The sequence below is a fragment of the Brassica napus genome, chromosome C5 (assembly GCF_020379485.1).
Source record: "Brassica napus cultivar Da-Ae chromosome C5, Da-Ae, whole genome shotgun sequence".
NCBI classification, from domain to species: Eukaryota; Viridiplantae; Streptophyta; class Magnoliopsida; order Brassicales; family Brassicaceae; genus Brassica; species Brassica napus.
In genome coordinates this window covers 20,296,477-20,323,559 of record NC_063448.1, presented here as the reverse complement: position 1 = coordinate 20,323,559, position 27,083 = coordinate 20,296,477, and the positions used below count along the sequence as shown (strand labels likewise).

At 30.4% G+C, this 27,083-nt stretch overlaps 6 protein-coding genes across 7 annotated transcripts; all 6 read left to right on the top strand.

The window, feature by feature from the left end:
- Positions 1-1,899: 1,899 nt before the first annotated feature.
- LOC106399956 (ervatamin-B-like) lies at positions 1,900-3,354 on the top strand. The gene is made up of 2 exons (XM_013840391.3): positions 1,900-2,451; positions 2,691-3,354. The coding sequence occupies exons 1-2, from the start codon at positions 2,007-2,009 to the stop codon at positions 3,275-3,277; spliced, it is 1,032 nt and encodes a 343-aa protein (XP_013695845.1). The 5' UTR covers positions 1,900-2,006; the 3' UTR covers positions 3,278-3,354.
- Positions 3,355-13,550: 10,196 nt separating this feature from the next.
- LOC106400010 (ervatamin-B) lies at positions 13,551-15,170 on the top strand. The gene is made up of 2 exons (XM_013840431.3): positions 13,551-14,263; positions 14,433-15,170. The coding sequence occupies exons 1-2, from the start codon at positions 13,807-13,809 to the stop codon at positions 15,017-15,019; spliced, it is 1,044 nt and encodes a 347-aa protein (XP_013695885.1). The 5' UTR covers positions 13,551-13,806; the 3' UTR covers positions 15,020-15,170.
- Positions 15,171-16,316: 1,146 nt separating this feature from the next.
- On the top strand, positions 16,317-24,293 carry LOC111205397 (putative nuclease HARBI1). Of its 2 annotated transcripts, XM_048759483.1 has the most exons (5): positions 16,317-18,371; positions 18,749-18,943; positions 19,057-19,170; positions 19,267-19,378; positions 20,671-24,293. In XM_048759483.1, the coding sequence occupies exon 5, from the start codon at positions 21,586-21,588 to the stop codon at positions 22,855-22,857; it is 1,272 nt and encodes a 423-aa protein (XP_048615440.1). In that variant the 5' UTR covers positions 16,317-18,371; positions 18,749-18,943; positions 19,057-19,170; positions 19,267-19,378; positions 20,671-21,585; the 3' UTR covers positions 22,858-24,293. The 2 variants fall into 2 exon arrangements, with proteins under 2 accessions (XP_048615440.1, XP_048615441.1); XM_048759484.1 differs by lacking the exons at positions 18,749-18,943; positions 19,057-19,170; positions 19,267-19,378.
- LOC106398891 lies at positions 17,579-19,368 on the top strand. Its single transcript, XM_022701695.2, has 4 exons — positions 17,579-18,010; positions 18,277-18,371; positions 19,014-19,170; positions 19,267-19,368. The coding sequence occupies exons 1-4, from the start codon at positions 17,579-17,581 to the stop codon at positions 19,366-19,368; spliced, it is 786 nt and encodes a 261-aa protein (XP_022557416.2).
- Positions 19,783-20,454, top strand: LOC125587144 (glutathione S-transferase T3-like). Its single transcript, XM_048757308.1, has 2 exons — positions 19,783-20,062; positions 20,123-20,454. The coding sequence occupies exons 1-2, from the start codon at positions 19,783-19,785 to the stop codon at positions 20,452-20,454; spliced, it is 612 nt and encodes a 203-aa protein (XP_048613265.1).
- LOC111205597 (thiol protease SEN102-like) lies at positions 23,453-23,899 on the top strand. Its single transcript, XM_022701696.2, has one exon. It carries the CDS (start codon positions 23,453-23,455, stop codon positions 23,897-23,899), a length of 447 nt encoding a protein of 148 aa, XP_022557417.2.
- Positions 24,294-27,083: the final 2,790 nt, after the last annotated feature.

Sequence of the window (27,083 nt, the reverse complement as noted above, 5' to 3'; positions counted from 1 at the left end):
TTAGGATTTGTTTAAAATTATAGTCTTATAAACACATATATTGAGGAAAATTATGTCAAATCGTCAAGAAAATAATTATTTCTGTAATCGGTTCAGTATTGCATATTTAGATATCAACTAAACTATAGTTGTGAATAGCATAACATAGGTTATTGACTCATTAAAGAATTTTTTTATATAATATATGACCAACTATTAAATAGAACCGTTGGTCAACCGTAATAGATGTGATAATGATTCCAATTTTTTTTTTGAAAAATTACCACAAATACCACATACCATTTTTCATGTTTACACTAATCATTTTTACCCTCAATTTTAATGAAAGATAAAAAACATTTATACCGCTAGGGTTAACTAATCTAAAATTAGGGTTTAGAGTTGAGGGATAGGATAGGATTTTTGGAATATGAAATTTAGAATTCTAATAATATATAAATAAATGCTTAAAAATATAAAACAATTTTTTAAAAATAGTTTCAAACGTAATTTTTGATTTTCAAAAAGAAAATTTGAAAGAAAATAAAAACAAATTTCGAAATTTTTTTTATAAAAAGTTCAAATTTGAAAAAGGATAATTCAAAAACATAAAAAAATTATTTTTCTTATTTCTATTTTTTTATTTTATTTTTTATTTATTTAAATAATGATTTATTATATATATATATATAAAACAAAGGTATAAGAGTCTTTTGTCACTTAATGAAGAAGATATTTTTGAAAATACTCATTTAGTGGTGGTAAAAATGAAAAATGATACCATGAAAATGGTAAACATAAAATTTCTCTTTTTTTGATAATGATTCCAAATACCTTACATAAAATCGTAGCACCTTAATAAACATGAATAATTTTAAATAATTAATGTATTAACCATAAATATAGGAGTGGCATATTATCGTAATTATATGAAAGAAAAGAAATAGTAATATTAGGAGAAATTCTGATTTAATAATATTGATTACGATCGCAAATTAAATTTTGTTTCACTTGGCATCAAGTATTTTGATTTTCAAAATTTAAGTATTTGTGATGGATTGTAAGCAATCTATTATTTAGTTTGATCAAGAACTGAAAAAAAAAATTAGTTCACATTAAATTTTAAAATTGAAGTTGCATGTTTTTAAGTTTAACTATTCATTCATAAAAAACTCCAATACGTAGTTTTCCACTATTTTGGAGATAATTTATCAGTTCTTCTTCTTTATTTTTGTTTTTTTAGAGGCCCCCCATGCAAGCGAAGCTAGTGACATGGCTGGCAGGCTTAAGCGATAAACCACTATACTATTTACCTTTATTCGTCGCCTTAAACCACATGGCTGGCAGGCTTAAGCGATAAACCACTTCATCGCCTTAGTTATCGTCACATATTTACCACTATTTTCATTGAACTGAGGTAAATCCAAATGAGACCCCAAATAAAAAGGAATTATCTTTGTTTTCAGTCAGAACTTAATACTTTTTGACTTTCAGAACTCAGTTGTTCCCAAAAGCTAATAATGTTGTCACGACAGTTTTGAGTTCGAAGTAATCTATATTTTAAAACTCACCATGACCGAGAACTTCAAAATACATTTGATTGGACCATGATTGCATTCAAACGCAAATGTATCTACCTAAACCCTAAGGTTATTAGTAAATATAGCTAGCTCTTATCTCAATATTTAAAATGATATGGTAATATATATATAAAAAAAATATATATATATATATATATATATATTAGTTGTAATATATGTGCATATAGAAATGGGAAAGTTGTTCCTCCAAAGATCACGGCGCAAGTTAATGCAAACAACACCATAACCATTATAGAGTCAACTTGCAATTTGCTCTCATTTTTCAGTTAGACCATAACCAACTTCGAATCTTTTCTTTATAAATACCATTTCTCCCCATCCTTACTTCTTCACTACAACACAACAGAAACACTTCACATACAAGAAAAAAACTACAATTTCATTCTTTCATCTATTTTAATTTTTATCATATTCATCAACAACAAAATGACATCGATAGTATTCCTTGTGTTTCTAACGATTATTTCCATGGGAAGCGTCTCCCAAGCCACATCTCGTGTCACCTTCAACAAGCCCTTAATTGCTGACCACCATCAACAATGGATGACACGATTCTCCCGAGTTTATACCAATGAGCTTGAGGAAAAGATGAGGTTCGACGTGTTCAGGAAAAACCTGAAATTCATTGAGGAATTTAATAAGAAGGGAGATAAATCCTACAGGCTTGGTGTCAACGAGTTTTCGGATTGGACCGAAGAAGAGTTCATTGCCACACACACCGGTCTCAAGGGCATCAACAAAATTTCACCATCTGAATTTTACGATGAAATGATACCTTCTTGGAATTGGAACGTCAGTGATGTTGCCCGTGAGACCAAAGATTGGAGATCCGAAGGAGCTGTAACACCTGTTAGATACCAAGGCCAATGCGGTAAGCTTTCCAAAATTATATAAATTCAAAACAGTGGTCTCTACATATGTATGATATTCAAGATTTGAAGTTCAATACGCTCAATAAATTTTAGTAAACCCCTGGATTAGTATTGAATTCCATGATTTAATAATGCCATTGTAAAAACTTAGACCCCAAGTTAGAGTTACCTAAATAGGTTTACGTTATTACGGAGAAAAAAAACTATACTCAATATATTTGGATGTATATTTGGACAGGAGGTTGTTGGGCGTTCTCAGCAGTCGCAGCGGTGGAAGGTGTGACAAAAATTGCCCGAGGCAACCTCGTATCTTTGTCTGAACAACAGCTTCTAGATTGCGACAGAGAGAATAATAACGGTTGTAGTGGCGGGATAATGTCAGATGCTTTCAGCTACATAATCAAAAACCGTGGCATTGCTTCTGAGCAAGCGTACCCTTTCCAAATGACCGAGGGGATGTGCCGTTACAATGGGAGACCCGCCGCATCAATCAGAGGGTTCCAGACCGTTCCAAGTAACAACGAGCGTGCCTTGCTCGAGGCAGTTTCGAGACAGCCTGTCTCGGTTTCCATTGACGCAGATGGACCCGGTTTCATGCATTACTCAGGTGGAGTGTACGATGAGCCGTACTGCGGGACCAGGGTGAATCATGCAGTGACGTTCGTTGGGTACGGGACGAGCCCTGAAGGGATAAAGTATTGGCTGGCTAAAAATTCGTGGGGTGAGACTTGGGGAGAGAATGGTTACATCAGGATTCGTAGAGATGTAGAGTGGCCTCAGGGCATGTGTGGTGTGGCTCAGTATGCTTTTTATCCGGTTGCGTAACTAAGTGGCAGATGACTTATTATTAAAGTGTGATAACTATACGACAACATTATAATAACAAAAAAAATGTAACATTATCATACGTCTGGCTTATCAATTGTTTAGGTGTGGTCTAAATCTGCATCGCAATGACCTATATGTTTAGCGACAACCAAAATGCATCACCTACATGGTATCCCCTATATATTATTTGTGAAACATTACAACTTCTTTTTGTAGTCACATGTCATCACTAGAATGATTCTTAGAATAATTAGAGAAATATGTTGGTTCATCTAATTATATAATAAGCTTTTTATTAAACTAACCATAAATTGATTATTAATGTCATTTATTATTTTTTTAAATAAAGATTACGAATTGCCTAATGTGGCTAAAGTATATATGAAAATTAATAATTTTGAATAATAAAGATCTGATAAAAAAATAATGTATCTTCTATCAAATTTATTTAATTTTAAACTATTAAAATAATTTAAAAAAATCACAATAACTATATTATAAAAATTTAGATTTTTCTGTATATGTTATATTTTGAATTTTAAAAAACGACTATAAATTACTAAAACTGTTAAAAGTCTCACATTCAAATTTTGCGATCCATTGTTTAAAATTTTTGTTATGACAAAATACAAATGATTACAAAATCATATAAATAAAAGTCTAATTTAATTAATCATTAACATTTAAAATATATATGTAAATATATCATTCTAAATTAAACTATAAATCATATTGAATAAATAAATATTTTAATTTCAAAATTTACTTTGAATAATTTTTTTTGATAAAAGTTTTGAACTAACATTGATAATTGTTTTTAAATTATAAATTACTAAAATTATTAATCTAACAATGACATTTTTTTATCAGTAATTTAAAGTTTTTCATATTAAAGATGCACATGATCAAAAAAAACATATGAGTAGAAAGCATCATTTAATAGACATTAATATTAAAAATATACTATGTATGTTAATATCATTTAAATTTAATTACATATCCTATCAAAAATTTTAATTTTTTGGATTAATAAAATTGATTTATACGTTTGCACCAATTTAATTATATATGTAATAGTTACTGACTTTTAATTATTCAATATAGATTTATTATTTCATAATATGTAAGAACATATAATACATAAAATAATTTTTATATATAATGTTTATTCCGCGCAAGGCGCGGATCTTAATCTAGTGTACTTATAAAATCTATATATAATAGCAAACCATTTTTTTTATCAATGACATCATCATTTTTTTATAGAAAAATAAAAATTTAATCTATCTGTCAGATTTGTTTGTTATTTTTGATCTAAGGGATAAAAAGTTTTCTTCCTTTGAGTCGCTTTCGTCATCAAAAAATTGTTGTGTTATCCATCTTCCTCAATCGTCTCCTCTTCAGAAACAACACAACCCTTCGTATATGGCATCTTTCCTGAATAGTTTCATTCCCAATCAACACAACCCTTTAATCACACCTCTCTGAACAATATATGTATATTTATGTTCCCTGTTCTTATACATACGATGCACGAATCATGATAATAACACATCAGCCGTTTCTTGTAAGAGACATTTCAGAGACGTCCCTAGAAGATGTTCCCTGTAGTGAGGGGGCAATAAAAAGTTTATGGGTAGACCGAGTTTACAATATGACGCCAGAGGACCTAGAATTTTTATTCGATCTATACCAAAAATTTGCAAGATGATATCAGCTAAGGTCTAAGGAAGCAAGGAATATAATGTGAATCAACAGGAATTCGATTGGAAGGTTGGGGGGATCTGGAGACTGAAGATCACAGAGGTATGGGGATAAAGGTATGTCGTTTTCATGATCTAAAAATCGACCATTTCATAAATTACGCGGACGAGAATACGTTGATCGGAGTTAGACGTGGCGAGTTAGGGGTGATCGGCAATATTTGGCGGTGGTCCAAGTTTAGTCCGCCTGAGCCGTGTAAATACAAAACGCGGCGAGTAACAAGTGACAGTTCGGATCATTTCCGTTAAATGAAGAAGACGACCACGTGCTTTTAAGCACTTATTTGACATTTTTTTTCTCACAGGCCCAATTATAAATTATTCCAAAGGCCCACTTAATCAAATAAACTATCCCCTATATATTATTTTGAAAAGCATTACACTTCTTTTTGTAGTCACATGTCATCACTAGAATGATTCTTAGAATCATTAGAGAAATATGTTGGTCCATCTAATTATATAATAAGCTTTTTATTAAAATAACAATAAATTCATCATTAATGTACTTTATTATTTCCTTAAATAAAATTTACGGAATTGCCTAATGTGGCTAAAGTATATATGAGAATTAATGATTTTGAATAATAAAGAATTGATAAAAAATAGTGTAGTTTCTATCATATTTGTTTAATTTTAAACTATTAAATAAATTAAACAACCACAATAACCATATAATAAAAATTTAGATTTTTATGTATATGTTATATTTTGAATTTTTACAAACGGCTATAAATTACTAAAACTGTTAAAAGTCTTACATTCAAATTTTATAATCCATGGTTTAAAATTTTTGTTATGACAAAATACAAATGATTACAAAAATTATATAAGTAAAAAGTCTAATTTAATTAATTATTAAGATTAATATATATATCATTTTAAATTAAACTATAAACCATATAAAATACAATATTTTAGTTTCAAATTTTACTTTGAACAATTTTTTTGATAAAAGTTTTGAACGATCATTGACAACTTATTTTTTTTTTTAAAATTATAAATTACTAAAACTATTAATCCCACAATGAAAATTTTGTTATCAGTAATTAAAATCTTTTCTTTAAAAGATACAAATGATCAAAAAACTATATGAGTAGAAATCATCATTTAATAGACATTAATATTAAAAATATACTAAAATATATTATCTATGCCAGTATCATTTAAATTTAATAACATATCCTATCAAATATAAAAAAAATATTTTTTGGATTAATAAAATTGATTTATATGTTTGCACCAATTTAATTATATATTTAATAGTTACTGACTTTTAATTATTTAATATATATTTATTATTTCATAATATGTAAAAATATTTAATACATAAAATAATTTATATATATAATGTTGATCCCGCGCAAGGCGCAGATCTTAACCTAATAATTATTTTTCTTCATGCATTTACGCATCATGCATGTAAGATGTTTATAACAAAAATTTATAAGTAAATTTTGTTGAATATTTTGTATTTTTAATTTTTGTAGATAAAAATATACTCAAAATACATTAAAACATTCATAAAATTGCTCCATGGGTGTAAGATCTTTATAAAAAATTCTCATATTTAGAGGTGTTCAATCTGGTAAAATCGAACCAACTAAAAATGAACCGAAATAGAAAATGGTTTTGGTTTGGTAATACAGAATATACCAAATGTATGTTATTTTTAATAGAATGTGGTATATGGATATGATTTGGTATATAAACCGATTAAACAAAGTATAGTAGTATAACTATATGTAAAGTATATAATATAAGTGATAATATATACATAACTTATCTCATTTATAGGATCTTCATATTTAAAATGTTGACTTTAGCAATTTAAAAATTTAATTTTGAGTTAAAAGTTATATTTTCAATTTTATCAAATCAAATAAAACACAACTTTTAAATATGCATGCTAATTTTCTTATTTAATAATATTATACTTTTTTAAAGTTTAAAAAAATTATTATTATTAACTTAATATGTTTGATAATTATTTTAAATAATAAATAAAATAAATATTCTATTTAAAAACTTATATATCTTTATTTTTTTAATAAAAACGATATCTAATTATATAAAGTAAATTTTACAAAATGGTATAAAAATAAATATATTTATGGTTTTTGATATAAACCCGAATAAACTGAGAACCGATGGTATATATGCCGAACCAACTAAAGTAGATTTGGTTTTAATATGATAGCTATTTTTTTATAAACCAAAATACCAAAAAATCGAACCAAAACCGAATCAAAATCCAGGTTGAACACCCCTAGAAAGCAAAAACTAACACTTCTCATGGTTTGAAAAAGATAGTAAAAAGTCAATAGTCTTAGAGAGAAACCATCATCCTTATCATAAATTTTACAGATATTCTTTTGTTTATTCAATAAGCAAAACAAAAGTTAAAATCTTTATGAATCTTAGAATTGAAAAAGGAATAGGAAAGAAACAATTATTATTGAGGCTTGCATTTTATTTTGCTATATGTTTTCTGGTTATAACCTTTATTTATATGGAAAGTTGTCTCTTTTTAGTTTTAACACTTATGTTTTTTCAACTCTATTTCTCATAAATTTTATTTCATACATCTTTTCATTTGTAGATTTTATTTACATAATCTCAAATCATAATTTGGAAGAACTATTTTATACTATTAAAATAATGTAAAATTGAATACCAATTTAGATCCACCGAAAAAACTCATTTGTTCACATATATACTATTTAATAAACAGTTTTGGAAATGTGCTCCAACATATTTTGTGAACCAAATCAATACGGAATTCTATTTATCTTGTTTCACATTTGAATTAGTATCTAAAATTTAATATTTTATTAAAAAATATTTACGTTGTAAAATAATTTTTATTTGGTAGTGAAATATATGTTTTATATTTGGTTCTCAAGATTATCATGTGTTTTATTTTTTAGAGATAACCATCATTTGCTTCCCTAAACCTATATTTTATCATTAGCTAATACTTTTGAAGGATTGCATCACTTTGGCATTATTTTTATATCTTTTATTTATAATAAATTTCTAGTAATTTTTTTATCCTCAATCCTTTTTAACTATATCAGTTATATTTTTTGAAAAAAATCATTTAAATATCATCCTTTTGTGTTAAGCATTTAGTATATAATCATTTTAAAATAATATTGAAAATTTAATATTAATTAGTAAACCTAATAGTTCTTAAGGATTGCATCACTTTGGCATTTTTGTTTTTAATATCTTTTATTTATAATACAATTCTAATAATTTTATTTTTCATCTTCACCTTTTCATTTTAAATATATCAGTTATATATATTAAAACATTTTATTGTCATTTTGGTTTTAAATATTTAATATTAAATAATTTTAAAATAATATTAAAAATTTAATAGTGATTATAAAACCTAATACTTTTGAAGGGTTGCATCACTTTGGTATTAGTGTTTTCAGTAAATTTATTTAGTGTTTTCATATTTAATGTTTTTATTTTAGCTATATCAGTTATATATATATTTTTTAAAATAGTTATATGTAATTATTTTAAATTAATATTGAAAACTTAATATTAACTTTCTCCGCGATTTCGCGGGGGTCCACATCCTAGTAATGTATAACGTAGATTATATTATATTTTCCTGGGTAAAGGTAAATGCTTGACTAACGGAACAAAACAATGACAGCGTTTGTAACAATGAAGTTAAAGAAGAAATAAATCATTAACGAGACCCAAAAATAAAAAATAAACCAGGACGTTGTTACTTGTAAGACGGAAAAAGTAAACTCATCTGTTGCTAAAATGGTACCATCAAAATTTATCCTATGGGTCATCTACACAACTAATAAGTTAGTGATTACAAATGTAAGAAACTTTTTGGGGTTCGGCCTTTATTTTTTCCAAAGGCTGTTTAGAGACAATACAATTTTAAAGAGACAGAGGAACACGAGTAATGGAGAAGGTTCTCTGTATATGTGTAAAAAATGTATCCATTGTCCTAAATACAAACGATTATGGAATATTTACATTGTGGATCTTTAGCTACTAATAGATTGTTTGAGTCCTGAAGCCTGAACATATAGAGGATACAAATTAATATGATACGATATAAATTTAATAGATTTTTTGTATTTATATATTCAAAAATGAAATATCAATGCGTTAACATGCTAAGAACTCAAAAAGATTATATCATTTAATTTCTCTATTATTTTTGATTCTGAAGTTCGTACAAATATATATATATATATATATATATATGCAAGATAAATAAACTACTTTCCTAAATAAGAGATTTCTACGAGATGGCAAACTAAATACATGATATTTCATAGTAAACACTAATAACTAGGTGACTGGCCCGCACTCTGTGCGGACATAAAAATATTCAAAATGTGGAATAAATATTATACAGTTGTTGAAGTTGCAGATTTTATATTATCACTAAGTAGAATTGTATTGTATATATGTTGTAACTGTGTATTTTAGGTGACGAATATATTTATGTTTATATTTTTCGTTTTAAATAGTGACATATTTAAAGAAAATATAAAAGTCGAAATATAATCTATAAGTAATATAAATTAAGAAGTACAATTCTCAATAAAGAAAACAAACCTGCAAAAAATTATTAAATTTTGTAAGCAGTTGTACGAAATAAAATAATTTCATAGATTTATAAATTTCTAAATTTTATTGAATAGAAAATAATATTAAATTTACATACTATCATCGAAATAGTGTGAAAACTGGATTGTAGTCAACTAAAATGGAGAGTTTTCAGTTTATATACCAGAGTACTATCAATGATCTCTCTTATGGTTCTCTTCTCATTAATAACAAAAAACTTGGCACGAACAAATGTAGCAGTACCAATAGACCATTGGGTACTATCGTCGTTTGTAAGAGCAAGTGAATCATTAGGAAGACTGCAAAATCAAGATAAATCAAGCTTATAAAAACATTGTATCATGTTGCCAAGGTAATGTATATAAATTCAAAATTAGCTAACAAAAGAGTAGGAGTACCTTGTTTTGAACTGGTCAACCAAATCCATGTTGGGTTGAGTAAAATTTGGATTGAATTTCACCCGCTAGATATGGAGTAAGCACCTACAATATATAGATTTTATTAACATGTTGTACATATAATTATTTTAGAAAGATAGATGTATTATATACATTTCCACTCTTTAATAGAAGAGAACTAACACAAATAATCATTGTGGGCATGTTACTCATACTATAATCGTATACTTGTTTAGCATAACGACCCTACATAGTACACATCATCTTCTCATTACTGTATAATACAAACTTAAGTTAATAAATCTAATATAGATATTTAGGTAGCAAATAAGAAAAAAGTAAGTACTTAAACTTACTTTTGGTCACGTAACTCAATCAAGAGCCTCATGTTATCTTTTCCTTTTATCATTTTTTTTCAAGAGAACCGAAGTTAACTATTTGACCAATAACATCTACATTCCAAAATAAAAATAATTAAATTAACACAAATAATACAAAACAAAAAGAATATCTAAACATTAAAAATTCAATTAAGTAGGTATAATATTAAAGTTATTTAATAAACAGATTAATAGCCTTAAAATCATATATAAATTATTAGTGCATGAACAATTCCCAGTTGAAAATTACTTACCAACCAAACAGTTGTTATCAGCTTTTCCACCAGTAATTTCAGTGTAATCAGCCAAATACTTCTCGGAAACTTCACTTGAAAAATCATTTGGTTTTGCAACAAAAGTCGCGTGGAAGAACCCAATTTTTTACGGATGAGATTTTGTCCGATAATCACCAATAGCATCGTACACTTTGAATAACTGGACAACCTTCAAATTTTTTGATGAGCTGTTCACAAACTAAAGAATGAATTTTTGTCCCTGATCGAATATATGAAAGTTATGAGTTAGACAAATAAATTATAATAGTTGACGGAAAGCAGAATAAGTAGTTATGAAACACTATAAAAAAAAATATTGTTCATTGTAAAGTAAATATAATATATGACGATTCTGAGTTTTGAAAAATGTAGTAATCAAAACAAATACCATTTCGATGGTGTTGCCGGATTCTTTGTTTTAATTTCTCCACAAGTGAAGAATCCGTACTTCAATACGCCATGTATCTTTAGACGGATTCTTAAAAATTGTTAGGAAAAGAGAATAGTTGTATTGTAAGACGTTAGACGTTTGGGGTCTCAGTTATATATATAGTTAGGGTTGTTCAATATGGTAAAACCGAACCATACCGAACCGAACCGAACCGAAATAGACAATATGGTTTGGTTTTGGTATATACCATATAAACCGAATGGATATAATTTTATAAAAACCGTAGGATTTGGATATGGTTTGGTATATAACCGATTAAACCGAATAAACCGAATAAAACCGACTAAAAGTAGAAACATGTAAATATGTATCTATTTTATAACAATACATGAAAATCTATTTGTTATATAAGTTGAATTTGTGTTAATAACTATTACCATAATGTTATAGTAATAAAGAACCTTATATAATTTGTAAAACACTTGAAATATAATTAAATAACAATAAATCGCAATTCAGACATCTTATTTTCTAAGTTTTTTTTTTATCTTTTTGCTTTATTTTAGTATTCACTAAATTAATATGAAGATGATAAATTTGATGGAAAATAATTAATGGAAAATTTTCACAACTTTTTTCTTATCTATAAACAAACAGAGTTTCGTGTTCAATCGAAAAAGCAAGACTTTCATGAACACTAAATATGGAAGAGTAAAAAAACTTTTCTTTCATGTTTCTGTTTTGTTTCATATTTTTATTTTCAAAATTTCAGGCTCTGATTTTAATTATAGATTTGATGATTTTATTTGATGGTAGAAGCATTTTTACGTTTTTGTTCATTTATTTGACCATGTAATATATTTTTAATAAATGACTGTGTTGACAATATGACTCTAAAATTCATTTTATATGATCTCAAACTAAATAATTTTGTTTTTTTGGTATAAAACCGAATAGACCGAAAACCGACGGTATATAAACCGAACCGAACCGAAGTAAATATGGATTTAGAATGGTAGTTATATTTTACTAACCGAAATACCGAAAACCGAAAAAATCCGAACCTAAACCGAACCGATATCCGGATTGAACACCCCCATATATAGTCTACCTTCCACGTTAGACATTTATTAGGGGATATTTTACATAGTAAATGACGTTTTCGAAATAATTTTTATCAAGTAAGAAATTAAAATTATATTGTCATAAGGTGAAATGCAATAAACACAATGCCAACTTGTGCAAGTAATCCATATTCAAAAAAGGTAAATTATTAAAAGCGAGCTAACAAATTAGAATGCATTAACTATTATCAACTTGCGCAAGTAATAGGGGAATTCAAAAAATGGTAAAGTTATAAATAAACGGGCAAAAAATTATAAAGGTTACTTAGGTAAGTTATTAAAAACAATAAGGTAAATTACATTTAAACAATGCAATAAATATTAGCAACTTGCGCAAGTAATAGAAAATTAAGGTAAGTTATTATAAACATTACAATTAATTAAAACATCAATATAAATTACATTTTAAAGATCCATGTCTACAATATAATTAATTTTATAAATTTATTTATAATTTAATAAATGATTTATAAAGCATACATGTAATTTATTAGACATTAATAGTTATTATGATACTTTATATACAAATATAAGGCTTTCTATACGAATATAAAATCATTATATCAATTCAAATAAACATTTTTGTTTCTTATTTTATGTAATTTATAAATATATAAAAAATTGATCACATTATTACTCTTTCATAGTCTCAACAATTAGTTACCATAAATAATTATTTCTAAAATTATGTAGGTTATTTTAGAAAGTGGTAATTGAATTATCCTTTCCTTTTATATATAATTATAATAAATAAAATTAAAAATCATCGGCCAATCAAATTATAACAATTTGAAGAGTTCATTTATGATCGACACGTAATAAAAAATCACTTATGTGACTTCTCAATCAATATATAGTAGGTTTATATTTTTATAAATAATTTATAACATTTTATAAATTATTTTAAAATTTTGAAAAATTTATTCTTTAAACAACGATAAATAATTTAAAAATAATATTAATAAACATGTTTGGATTTTGTAATATTTAAAATAGTTATTATATAATTATATTCGAATACAGTTCATCAAGTAGAGTATAAAACTATTATAATTATCTTATATAAATTTTCGTTCATTATATTTTATAGTTTATAAATATTAAAAGTAATAAATAAAACATTATTAATCTTTCTATAATTTCGAGAATTAGTTTCCATAAATTGTTATTTGTAATATTCTTTAGATTATATGGCAAGTGATGCTAAATGATTTTAGACTTACCTTAAATTTTTAGATATAAATTAAATAAATAAAAATTAAGAACAATCGACCAATCAAATTATAACAATTTCTTGAAACTTCACCTATGAGCGACACATCACTAAAATTCACTAAAGTGACTTCCCAATTGATTCACAGGGGGATGTTAATCATATCAATCAACGCGATTGATATCTCAACACGTAAACATTAATAATGTTAATCATGCTAAAAAGGAGTGGAAATTAATTAATTCCGTCAAAGATATAAAAAGAAACAAGGTAATTTATAACATCACCACATCATAACAATATAGTCATTTTGAATACATATACCGTTCTCTCAATTTTAACATCTTCACCACACCACATCAAAAATGGTCTTGCGAATGTCATATGTTTTGGTGGTTCTAACCATTCTTTCCATGGATCATAGAATCTCTCAAGCCACATCCCGTGTTGCGTTTCAGAAGCCATCCATTGCTCATCACTTCCAACAATGGATGATCAAGTTCTCTCGAGTTTATAGCAATGAACCCCAGAAACAGATGAGGCTGGAAGTGTTCAAGAAAAACTTTGAGTTCATTGAGAATTTCAATAGTAAGGCGAATCAAAGCTACAAACTTGGTGTCAACGAGTTCACCGATCGGACTAAGGAGGAGTTCCCAGCCACCCACACCGGTCTAACTAGGCGCATTAATGTAACTTCATCATCCCAAGCGGTTGATAACACTATGTCATCTTGGAATTGGAACGTCAGTAATATCGTCGGCCAGAGCAAAGACTGGAGAATGGAAGGTGCTGTAACACCGGTCAAACAGCAAGGACAATGTTGTAAGTTTTCTGGAACTGTATATTATAAACAGTCTCTACAGATTAGAAAACAATGTAGTAATTAAACTCCACATACGAAACTTTTTTTTTTCACATACTAAACTTAATACCCAAGTCAGGGTGATCATTCTAGGTTTTAACAATGAAAGTAATCAATATATACATGCAGCTAGTTGCTGGGCGTTCTCGGCGATTGCAGCGGTGGAAGGTCTGACAAAGATTGCCGGAGGAAACCTCATATCACTGTCCGAACAACAACTTATAGATTGTGACGGAGAGCCTAACGAAGGTTGCAGGGGAGGAACAATGGAAGAAGCTTTCACCTACATAGCAAAAAACGGAGGCATTTCTTCAGAAGACGCATACCCTTACCAAGAGAGAGATGGGACTTGCCAGTCCCAGGCCGAACCCGCCATGCAGATCAGAGGTTTCCAATACGTTCCACGCAACAACGAGCGTGCATTGCTCGAGGCTGTATCGATGCAGCCCGTCTCGGTAAGCATTGCCGGGTTGGCTGAAAGTTTCAGCCATTACTCAAGCGGAGTGTACAGTGATCCGGCCTGTGGGATCGCCACGACTCATGCAGTGACGTTGGTTGGGTACGGGACGAGCCCGGAAGGGATTAAGTATTGGCTGGCTAAGAACTCTTGGGGTGAGACTTGGGGAGAAAATGGTTACATTAGACTCCGTAGAGATGTGGAGTGGCCTCAAGGCATGTGTGGTATAGCTCAGTATGGTTGTTATCCGGTTGCTTGACTAGCTTATCCGGTGATATGATAAACTGAAATGATCAAACATTATGTAGTTTGGTCTATTTTATGATTTCTTTAAAAAACTATATCGCAACTTACGCTTGACCATAAGCATTATTATAATGTTCATTTTGTTGCTCCATATAATAAATGCAACATTTAGTTTTCACTCCATCCCTTCGAAATGTATTTTGAAAATTTTCTACACATACTAAGAAAGTTTATTAAAATTTCCTACTACACCTTAATACACAATATAATTTTATATTTCTATTAATAGATTAAATAAGTAAGATTGAACCTGACGTTTTGTTTAAAACCCTTGCGTTGAAAATCCAAGAGAATAATATGAAAAACAAAGACAATCCTCAAAAAATATTTATTTTCCCCAAGTCAGGGTGATATAAGGTGGGCGTTTGGGTACCCGTTCGGGTTCGGATCGGGTATTTCAGATTTTCGGGTATTTCAGTATAGAGATATAGAATCCGTTCGGGTATTTCTGTATTTCGGGTCGTGTTCGGGTATTTTTAGTTCGGGTTAAGTTATTTTGGATCGGGTTCGGATATTTAGATTTTGAAAAAAAAAATTAAAATTTTTCATTTCTCAAAAATCTTGTATTTAAAAATATAACTTTCACTTAACTAATTTTTTTTATTTTTAATAGATTGAAACTTTCACTTAACTAATTTTTTATTTTTAATAGATTGAATGATTAATAGATATGGAGGTAACATTTTTAAACTAAAAAGACATTAATTTGGTTATTGTTTTTAAATTTTGGATGTAACTTTTTGTTAATTCTTGAAATAAAAAGTTTGACATGCATTTTAATTGAGTTACAAATCATTTTCTCCGTAATTCTATGTATATTATATGAACTTGAAGTATGTGTAGTATCAATATAAATATTTTATATAAAATGAGAGATGTAAACTAGAAATATATGGTTAAGTATACATATGTTCGGTTATCTTCGGATATCCATTCGGGTTCGGATATTACCCGTTCGGGTTCGGATATCCAATCTCTCCTAATTCAATACCCGTTCGGATATTTTGCTATTTCGGTTCGGATTTCGGTTCGGATTTTTCGGATCGCGTTCGGGCGCGGCTTCGGATATCGGGTAAAGTGCCCACCCCTAACCACACTCACCTACGAGGCCGAATAAATAAACTAATAGTATACATTTATTTTATAAGTTTAATTGACTTTTATATTAAGTTTTAAAAAACTATATTGAATAGTTTTGGTTTAAAGCTTTATAAAGTAAAAATTATACTGTTAGTTAAATATAACTATATTTTAATATTCATTTATTCACCCTAACCGCAAACGCTAGTGGAAACCAGATATGATGAAGTTTAGAGCGGTTCGAGACGATTTATAGCGTTTTGTGTGATTGTTGTAGAACACCAAAATTCCTACAAACCGCAAAAGTTACGTTTGTGGATGGAAGCAGAAAACTAGTCATACCCTTAACAAAGTGAAATGAGCTGTCTTTATAGTTATATTTTAAGTTTTTATAATTTAAATTAAGATAATTTAATTGTTAATATATTTAAATTAGACCAAGTTATCTACAATTAAAATTTTCTTATAAGATTTATTTGTTTGCTGGGAAATAGATACTAGATTGTTCTAGGATTAGTTTTCACTTATATACATATATATGTATAATTTTTGGAATTAAACTTTCAGATCTTAACAGAATAAATTAAAATATCAGCAACCAATCAAATTAAAACAATTTATGAAACTTCACATATAAATGACATATAGGCAAAAATAATTTAAGTAATATTTTTAGTAGGATAGATACTAATATATTAAGGGATTTATTGTTACACATCTTTCTATTTATTTTTATTTTTTATCTTTCTATATATTGTGATTTCTTATCCTTCTATATATGGGGTCAAAAAAAATCCTTCTATATATTGTTATTTTTTTTATCTATTTATATTAAGAATGAAATCATGATGATATACAGTTCCTCTATTTACAAAGAGTGTTATTTTATCACATTTCACACTATTAAAAAATTGCAAAAAACACTAATCTCCATTTTTAATGTATAATTAATAAAATAAAATTGATGTAAAGTAGAATTTTGTTGGTTATTTAAAAGGACAAAAATATGTAAATCCATATTTGAAATGTAAAATGAAATTTAAAAAAACAAAAAAAAAGAATATAATGTCATAGAGTGACATTTTTTATGAAACATAATGAGTATAATAGCAATACGAGGAAAGTAGACTTGCTAAAAAACAAATTAAGGAAAATTGTTCTCCAAAGATTTCGAAGCAAGCAGTGCAAACTACCATCACCACCTAGAGTCAACTTCCATTGCTTTCCAAATAACAACACTTATCCGTCACTCTATAAATACTCTTTCTTCCTGTTATCACTTCCTCACCACAGCAGAACAAGCCATATACATACATATACATAATTTTTTTTTTTGTAAAAATACATATACATAATTCAAGACAAGGAAAACACATTCATACGTTTTTGTGTAAACTTGGAATTTTTATTTATCGGATCCATAATAGTCAAAATGGTCTTGCGAGTGTCGTATGTTTTGGTGGTTCTAACCATTCTTTCCATGGATCATAGGATCTCTCAAGCCACATCCCGTGTTGCCTTTCAGAAGCTATCCATTGCTGATTACTTCGAACAATGGATGATCCAGTTCTCTCGAGTTTACATCAATTCACTCGAGAAACAGATGAGGCTGGAAGTGTTCAAGAAAAACTTGGAATACATTGAGAACTTCAATACTAAGGAGAATAAAAGCTACAAACTTGGTGTCGACGAGTTCACGGATCGAACTGACGAGGAGTTCCTAGCCACCCACACCGGTCTCAGTGGCATTAATGTAATTTCATCATCCGAAGTGGTTGATGAATCGATGTCATCTTCGAACTGGAACGTCAGTAATATCATTGGATTCTATGCCAAGAGCAAAGACTGGAGATTGGAAGGAGCTGTAACACCTGTCAAAAACCAAGGAAGTTAGACCACCCGCATCGGGGGTTTATGAGAGAGTCATGGGCTCGGTATCATAGGCCTTTTCGATTAAAAGAAATGAATAAATGGGTTTCAACCCGTGAACCGGGTCTTCCAAGTGAGTCCGTATGATACGGGGTCATGCCACGCGGCGCAGAGGGAGTGGCTACGCGATCTCGCGTGTTGAGTGAGAAAAAAGGGTTTCGCGTGAAAGATCCCATTTTCCCTTCTCTCTTCGAAATCTAGGGTTTCTCCGTCTCTGAGGCGATTTCGTGTCCGAGTCCAGAGCCGGAGATTTTCTCGATCAATTCGTCGTCGGAGTCACTCGTAAACGCTCTCAGGTGAGTCTCAATCACTCCGAGGACGAGATAGCTTCGATTTGATCTCGAGAGGTTTCTAGGTTAAGGAAGTCGATTTGGGGGTTTCGTCTTAGGGTTGAAAATCGAGAAGGGGGTTTCGATTTCTTGGTTAAAATCGACATACGGTTTCCTTTTAGGGTTCGTTTATCGTGGATTTCATTTCGATTTGGAGGTTTCGTGTAAGGGTTCGAAATCTAAAAGGGGGTTTTAATTTCTTCGTTTAAATCAACATACGGATTTCTTTTACTGTTCGTTCATCGTGGATTTGAATTGGATTTGGGGGTTTTTAGTTAGTCTTTCAAATTTTTTTTTTTGTTTCTCGGTTGCTTCTGTTCTAATTATTTGTTTTCCTGATACAGATGGATCCCGAAGCAGAGATAAGAGACACAAAGAGAAGAAAGGAGCACATCGATATGCTTTCATACGTGTGTGATTCATAACACGGGATTCCGACGAGGTGTCCCTGTGGTGGGAGTATAATTCACGAGGTTTGTGGGAAGGAGGAATACGACACTCTCCCCGGCAAGCGTTTCTTCACCTGCATAAACTACGAGGTAAAAAACGGGTTCTTGTCTTTTAAATTATGTCTTCTGTTTTTGTCTGTTAATTAACAATCTGATATAGTTTATGTGTTGTTACCACGGCTGATGGTTTTCATTATCGTCAGCCTTGGGTCATTGGTGTGCAGGAGCATAACGAACGGCTCACAAGTCGTGTGGAGGAGGTGGAGGCGATGATCAAGTGGGTGCCGGAGGTGAATAATAAGATTAAGAGTCTGGAGGTAATCTGACTTCCCACTTTTGAATTTTGTTTTGTAATTTTTTTCTTATATTTTATACAGTGACTAACACCATCTCATTGTCATTTCCTTGTACAGGCAGAGGTAAAAGCCCTCACTGTGGAGGTTGATAGGCTCACTGGGAAGGTTTATAACCTGACCGTGCAGGTGGATCACTTGGAGAAATGCTGCTTCGACTGAAAACACAAAGGTAACCACACTATAACTAGAGTTGTTGCGTAATGAATTTGAACTTGAACTAGAGTAGGTTAGAGTAGTAGTAGAATTAAAACTTGAACTGAACCAGAACTGAAGTAGTTGTGTAGTTAAGTTAAGTGTAATCAATTTTTGAATGGTCTGTGTGAACTTGAATTTAAACTTGAACTGAACCAGAACTGAATTTAAACTTGAAATAATTAATTTGAAAACCTGATTTGATGTTTATTGAATGGTCTGTGTGAAGTAGTTGTGTAGTTAAGTTAAGTGTAATCAATTTTTGGTGGTTAGAAGGTGTTTACTTCCTTGTACTTTCAAACCCAAAAGTAGTTTAAAAACCTAGCTAATCGACATCTTAAAACACAAACGAAAACTTAAAAACTTCAATACTCAACCAAAATGGATCTTTTTCCCCTAAACTCTCCCGGCTTTGTTAACCTGCTTACTTCCCAGACCACTCAGCCAATAGAAATAGGATCTTCTGAGGTTCCCAAACCTCCGGAAAGGAGGAAGTGGACAATCAAAGAAGATTTGGTGTTGATCAGTGCTTGGTTGAACACCAGCAAGGATCCAATAACCAGTAATGAGCAGAAGCTAGGAGCATTTTGGAAGAGAATAGAGGAGTACGTGAATGCTAGCCCTCTGCTCGTTGGCTCCATTCCTAGGGAGTGGAGTCAATGTAAGCAGAGGTGGTGAAGGGTTAATGAGCAGGTGTGTAAGTTCGTGGGATGTCATGAAGCTGCTCTGAAGGAGCAGGCGAGTGGACAGAATGAGAATGATGTCATGAAGGTGGCTCATGACATCTTCTTAAATGACTACAAAGCCAAGTTCAGTCTTGAACATTGTTGGAGGGAGCTTCGGTTTGATCAAAAATGGAGATCACACAGTCTGACATCAAATGGTGCAAAGGAGAAAAGGAAGAAAACTGCGGATGAGGTGGGTCGCGAGGAAGATGTTAGACCTCCCGGAGTCAAGGCTAGCAAAGCAGCAAAACGCAAGAAGCATGGCAATGAAGCAGCGTTTGATCAGATCGAAACCATTCTAGCAGCCAAGAATATGTTATCTAAATAGAAAATACTTGATAGGTTGCTAGGAAAAAACGCTGATACACTTACAGATCAAGAGCTTGCTCTAAAAAACAAACTCATATCTGAATTGCTTTAAGTTGGTGAGTGGTTATTTATTTTTTGAAATTTATAGTAGGTTGCTAGGAAATGCAGTGTATGATGTTTGTGTTTAAATCTTTTCCTTGATGTATATTGATATTGTAACTGTTGTGCTTTGTAGGTCACCAGTTCAAGGAGGAGGATGCGTGGATGGTTGCAGGTCTCTGTTTCTTTATGTATCAAATCAAGTCACGGGTGGTAATGTAGTAGTAGGTGGTTGTAGTGGTAGGTTATGTAAGATGGAATCACGGGAGAGTGTAGTGTTTTCCAACTTTCTACACTCGTTTTATCTATGTATCAAATCAAGGGTATGTCCCCACGGCTTTGCTTTTGTACTCACAGGTGTATGTACCCACATGCTACTTGCTTCAATGTTTTTCTATATAAATGACTATGTGTTTCATTCTGTTTATCTCATTCATGCATTTTATCAAAACTATCTTATCAACTATGTGATACATCAGTTTGATTCTTCTTACCATCAGCCATACTTTTATCAAAACTATCTCACCATCTCGGAATCTAACCAACCAACACCACTACGAGAATCACCAACCAACACCACGAGAATCACAACAACAATCAAACAAGAATCACCAATCAACACAAGGAATCAACTCTACTACTCCTCAACCCCACAGATCATCTCTACCATTCAACAGAGGTAAGTTGAAAACCAAAAATTCTAAGTAATGAACATATCCTTAAATAATGAAATTCTAAATTCTATATTATCATATTTAAAACCAAAAAAAGGTTTATAATTTACTAAAGTTAAAACCCAAAAAAAAAAGATTCAAGAGAAATAAACAGATTTATAATTTTAATGAAAAACTTTACTAAGGTTAAAACCAAAATAATATAAAAAAAAAACTAAGGTTAAAACCCAAAAAAAAATGAACAGAAATAGAGAAATAAACTTTAAAAGAGGAAAAACATACCATATATAAGAAATAAAAATTTGTTTTAAAAGTTTATTAAAAATTCCTCCCTATTGCCTTTTGTAGGAAAAATATTACAATAAATATCATCAACAATGTCTTCCTCATCAAGTGATGAAGCGGATGAAGTTTTTGATGAATTGGTCGATGAAGTAGTTGATAATTTCATCGATACAGTAATTGATGGTCAAACCAACAAATCAAAGAGGCAAGCTTATATTGAAAGAGATCGAGAACAAGGACACATTCGACTATGCAACGACTATTTCAGTAATAATCCAACTTACACACAAGATATGTTTAGGCGGCGGTTTCGAATGAACAAGCCATTGTTCCTTCGCATTGTCGACCGTCTAAGTACTGAAGTTCCGTACTTTCAGCAAAGAAGAGATGCTACCGGAAGGAACGGGCTATCTCCACTTCAAAAGTGTACGGCAGCGATACGTATGCTCGCATATGGTCAGTCAGGAGATACATATGACGAATATCTCCGGATGGCTGACAGTACATCACGTTTATGTTTGGCAAAATTCACTGATGCAATAATACAATTGTTTGGGGATGAGTATCTACGAACACCTACAGCCGAGGATCTTCAGCGATTACTCGATATTGGAGAGGTACGGGGATTTCCGGGGATGATAGGCAGCATCGACTGTATGCACTGGGAGTGGAAAAACTGCCCAACAGCTTGGAAAGGTCAGTTCACACGTGGTTCGGGAAAGCCAACAATTGTCTTAGAAGCCGTGGCATCACAAGATCTTTGGATTTGGCACGCTTTTTTCGGCTTACCAGGTACCCTAAACGATATCAATGTTCTTGATCGGTCTCCAGTTTTTGATGACATCTTACATGGTCGAGCCCCTAAAGTGAAGTTCAAGGTCAACAACCACACTTATCGTATGGCCTACTATTTTACCGACAGCATTTATCCTCCATGGGCAACATTTATCCAATCCATCCCACTTCCTCAAGGTCGTAAAGCACATAAATTTGCAGAAATGCAAGAATCCGCCAGAAAAGATGTCGAACGGGCTTTTGGAGTATTGCAATCGAGGTTTGCAATTGTTAGGAACCCAGCTCTACAATGGGACAAGGAAAGGATAGGAAAAGTAATGATAGCTTGTGTCATATTGCACAATATGATAGTAGAGGACGAACGAGACGGATACGCTCCAATTGATACATTTGAGTTTGAGACAGGACAGTCTAGCAGAAGTTCGCAGGCGAGAAGCAGAGATAGTGTTAATGTCACCCCTGATATGTTAGCCATGCGGAGAGAAGTTCGAGATAGCGACAAGCATCATCGTTTGAAAGCTGATTTAGTGGAAAATATTTGGCAAATGTTTGGTGATGAAGATGAATAAATAAGTTATGTATGTTAGAAAAAATTCTCAATTTATGTAATGTACTTTTAATGTATTGAATAAAATGTTTTCATAATTTTAATAATATGTTTTAATATTTTATTCATCTTTTTTGAATATTTTAAATTTTTTTTTTTTAAATTAATATTATTATTTTATTCCTATGAACTCCTTCTTCGGGTTCACTAATGCAGAAAACAGCATATCCGAGTTCATAACTGTTCATGGACCCACGAAAAAATATTAAAAAATATTGGTGAACCCTAAAGGGGGTTCACCAATGCTCATGCTCTTATTGTTGTAAGCTCGCTTGACTTATATATATTATAAACAGTCTCTAGTCTCTCTACAGATTAGAAAAAACAATGTAGTAATTAAACTCCACATAAAAGCTTAATACCCAAGTCAGGGTGATCATTCTAGGTTTCTAACAATGAAGTAATCATTATATGCGCATGCAGGTGGTTGTTGGGCGTTCTCGGCGATTGCAGCGGTGGAAGGTCTGACAAAGATTTCCCGAGGAAAGCTCGTATCACTGTCCGAACAGCAACTTCTAGATTGTGACAAAGCTAACCATGGTTGCAAGGGAGGATTAATGGACAAAGCTTTCAACTACATAGCACAAAAAGGAATTACTGGAGATGACGATTACCCTTTCCTAGAGGAAGATGGGATTTGCCAGTTCGAGGATGAACCCGTCATTAAGATCAGAGGTTACCAATGCGTTCCACGCAACAACGAGCTTGCTTTGCGCGAGGCAGTATCGAGACAGCCCGTCTCCGTTGGAGTGGCTTGGCATTTGGACAGTATCATCCATTACTCAAGCGGAGTGTACGATGAGCCTTACTGTGGTATCAACATGAACCATGCGGTGACTATTGTAGGGTACGGGACGAGCCCTGAAGGGAAAGATTATTGGCTGGCTAAGAACTCTTGGGGTGCGAGTTGGGGAGAGAATGGTTACGTTAGACTCCGTAGAGATGTGGAGTGGCGTGAAGGCATGTGTGGTCTGGCTCAGTATGCTTGTTATCCGGTTGTTTGACTAGCTTGTTCGATGATATGATAAACTGAAATGATCAAACATTATGTAGTTTGGTCTATTTTATGATTTATTTAAATGTGGTCTTAAACTATATCGCAAATTACGGTTGACCATAAGCTTTATAATGCTCATATTATTGCTCAATATAATAAAAGCAACAATTAGTTGTCACTCCATCCCTTCGAAATGTATTTTGAAAATTTTCTATACATACTTTTTTTTTTTGTCAACATCCATTATATATGAGTTATTCTTGGGTTCACCTCTAGGTTAACCAACCAATATAATTTCTTTATTTCAAATTTGATATTTTTTAAAAAAGAAATAAAATATTGGCAAGTTATATTATGTTTTTAAAATAAAAAAGTAAAAAAATAGTAGTTACAGAAAAAAGAATTTAAAAAAATATTTTTAACGTCGTCAGCAAAACACTAAACCCTAAATCCTAATCCATAATCCCAAAACCCTAAACGCTAAACCCTAAACCCTTGGGTAGACCCTAAACCCTTGGGTAAACTCTAAACCCTTGGATAAACCATAAACCCTTGGATAAATCCTAAACTCTAAATAAAAACACTAAACCCTAAAACTCTAAACCCTAAACCCTTGAGTGTTTTAGTGTTTAGTGATTTTGATTTAAAGTTTAAGATTTATCCTAGAGTTTAGGGTTTACCCAAGGGTTTCAGATTTAAGATTTAGGGATTAGGATTCAGGGTTTAATGTTTTGCTGATGACGTTAAATTTTTTTTTTTTTTGTAATTACTACTATTTTTTATTTATTTATTTTTACATTTCAATTTTAAAAAGATAATATAATTTGACAATATTTTGTTTCTTTTTTTAAAAGATATCGAATTTGAAATAATGAAATTCTAGTGGTTGTTGAACTTAGAAGTTCACCATAGGAGATGAACCCAAGAATAAGTCATTATATATTAAAAGAGAAACATGGACATTTAATATGTTCTCATTATATTCGCCACGTAGCAGCTTCACAGCGATTAGAGAATAAATACGCTGATGTGTCACATGCAAAGAGCTTTTCACCCAAATTCTGCATAAATGTATTCACACTATAAACTATTTTATGTTTTTTCAATTTGCATGATTCTAGGGGTTATACAAATGTTTTACGTAAAAAGACAATTTGCAAAAAATTCTCTAATTTATAGGCCTATTCTATTGTTACTTAATTTTAGTTTAAAAATTTTATGTTTCATGTGTTATTTTGAACAAAAATATATTTTTAATGTTAATTAACGGTATCTTTATATATTAATCAACCATTTTTATATATTTTTTATATACACATTCATGTAGGTGTGGACACGAATCTGATATTTGGAGTTTTGGAGGTATTGTGTTCCGATCTGTTTCGTCCGAATAATCAATTATCAGATCCGATTCGGTTCGTAGCCATATGGATACTCGGTGTCCCGGATATCCAGAAAAAATTAGATTTTTAACCGGCATCCGTTTTGATCCGTATAAATAAATTAAAATCTAAATAATATTAAATAATAAAAATTTATTACAAAAAAAAATATTTACATTTTAGAATACTAATAACTTATTTAATAAATTTAGTAAATAAAAGTATTGTAAGACATATAAAATTTAATATTTATATAACTTATATATTTAATTCATTAAATATATGTATATATATGCATTGGATCGGATATCCGTTTCAGAAAATATTAATATTTGTGATTTGCTTCATTTTTACGGATATTGCATATTCTTCGCTTCGTAGAGCTACATATATCCGTATTTTTCTATTCGAATCAAAAAGGATAACAAATCGAATCAAGATTTACGGATATTTTTCTCAGCCCTACATACATGTGCACATTGACTTGAACACCTATATAAATAAATATTCACTACAAGTGAAGATTCTAATTCTCTTGGAAGTTGGAATATTTTTTTTTAATGTTTCCTTTCACCATCGACCAAATTGTAATGAAATGATTTATCTTAGTAATTTTTTTTTCTTTTTTTCAATTATTATCTAAATTTGATTTGATTTTTCATGCATTTAGAAATTATAATATGAAACCATTGGTTCGACATCAGGACTGTCTAAAATTCATATAACATGAAACCAAACATATAATAATATTTTTTGGTTATCATCGAAAAAATCAAAAATCTCAAGTATTTTAACAGAATAAACAAAATAAATATTGATTTAGAATGGTTGTTATATTTTAGTAGATTAAACACCAAAAACTTAATCTAAAACCGGACCGATATCCAGATTAAACAGACCTAATGTCTTCTTATTTTAAAAAATAACAAAATTAATAATTTTATTCCGTGCAAGACGCGGGTTATTACCTAGTCTTATATATTAAAACATAAATCACAACTTTGATTCATGTTTTTGATTCATGTTTGATTTTTTAAAAGATGGAACTAATGGACGTATTCCCAGATTCGGGAAAGACAAAAATCAATCCATTCCAATGGCTGGCTTTTCTGTATTTGCACTTTAGGTCCCTCACATTTCTGATAATTTTCAAATCGACCAAAGGCTTTGTAAACTGAGAAACATCCTACCAAATCAACCCCGAATCTTTTAATTATGTTATCTAGACCCATCGAAAATTCCAATTTTGTAACCTTGGTACCTGAATTTTCTGTTGTTTTCACATTTGCCCCAAGACTTCTAAGTTCACAGGAATAACCACACAATTTTGCCTCAATCTTCTCAAGTGTGCACTTTAATCCTTTTATATGCAATTATGCATGCAAATGCAATATATACACTAATATACAATCTAAATGATTAAAATGAGATAATTAAATGTTAAATTAATCAAAATAATATGTTATATAATATATTCGTCAATTAGTAATTTTTAATTACATTAAATATTTTTGACGTGTTTATTTATAAACTTAAAAAAAAATTAGTATGTTTATTTATATTAAAAAATCTCTCTTTTCAAAATAAAATATTTTATGTTAAATAATCACTCCTGTTTTAATAAAATAGATTTTTTAAATATACACATATGGGCTTGAATTATTGGAAAAGATTCATTACGATGTACCAAAATTTTCACAAAAAATGGCTCAATTTAGTAATATTAATTAGGTTTTCTAAATACAATTTTTAAAAATCTATTCTTTTTTTTTTACATTCTTCTTATTTTTGAATGTTTTATGTATTGGT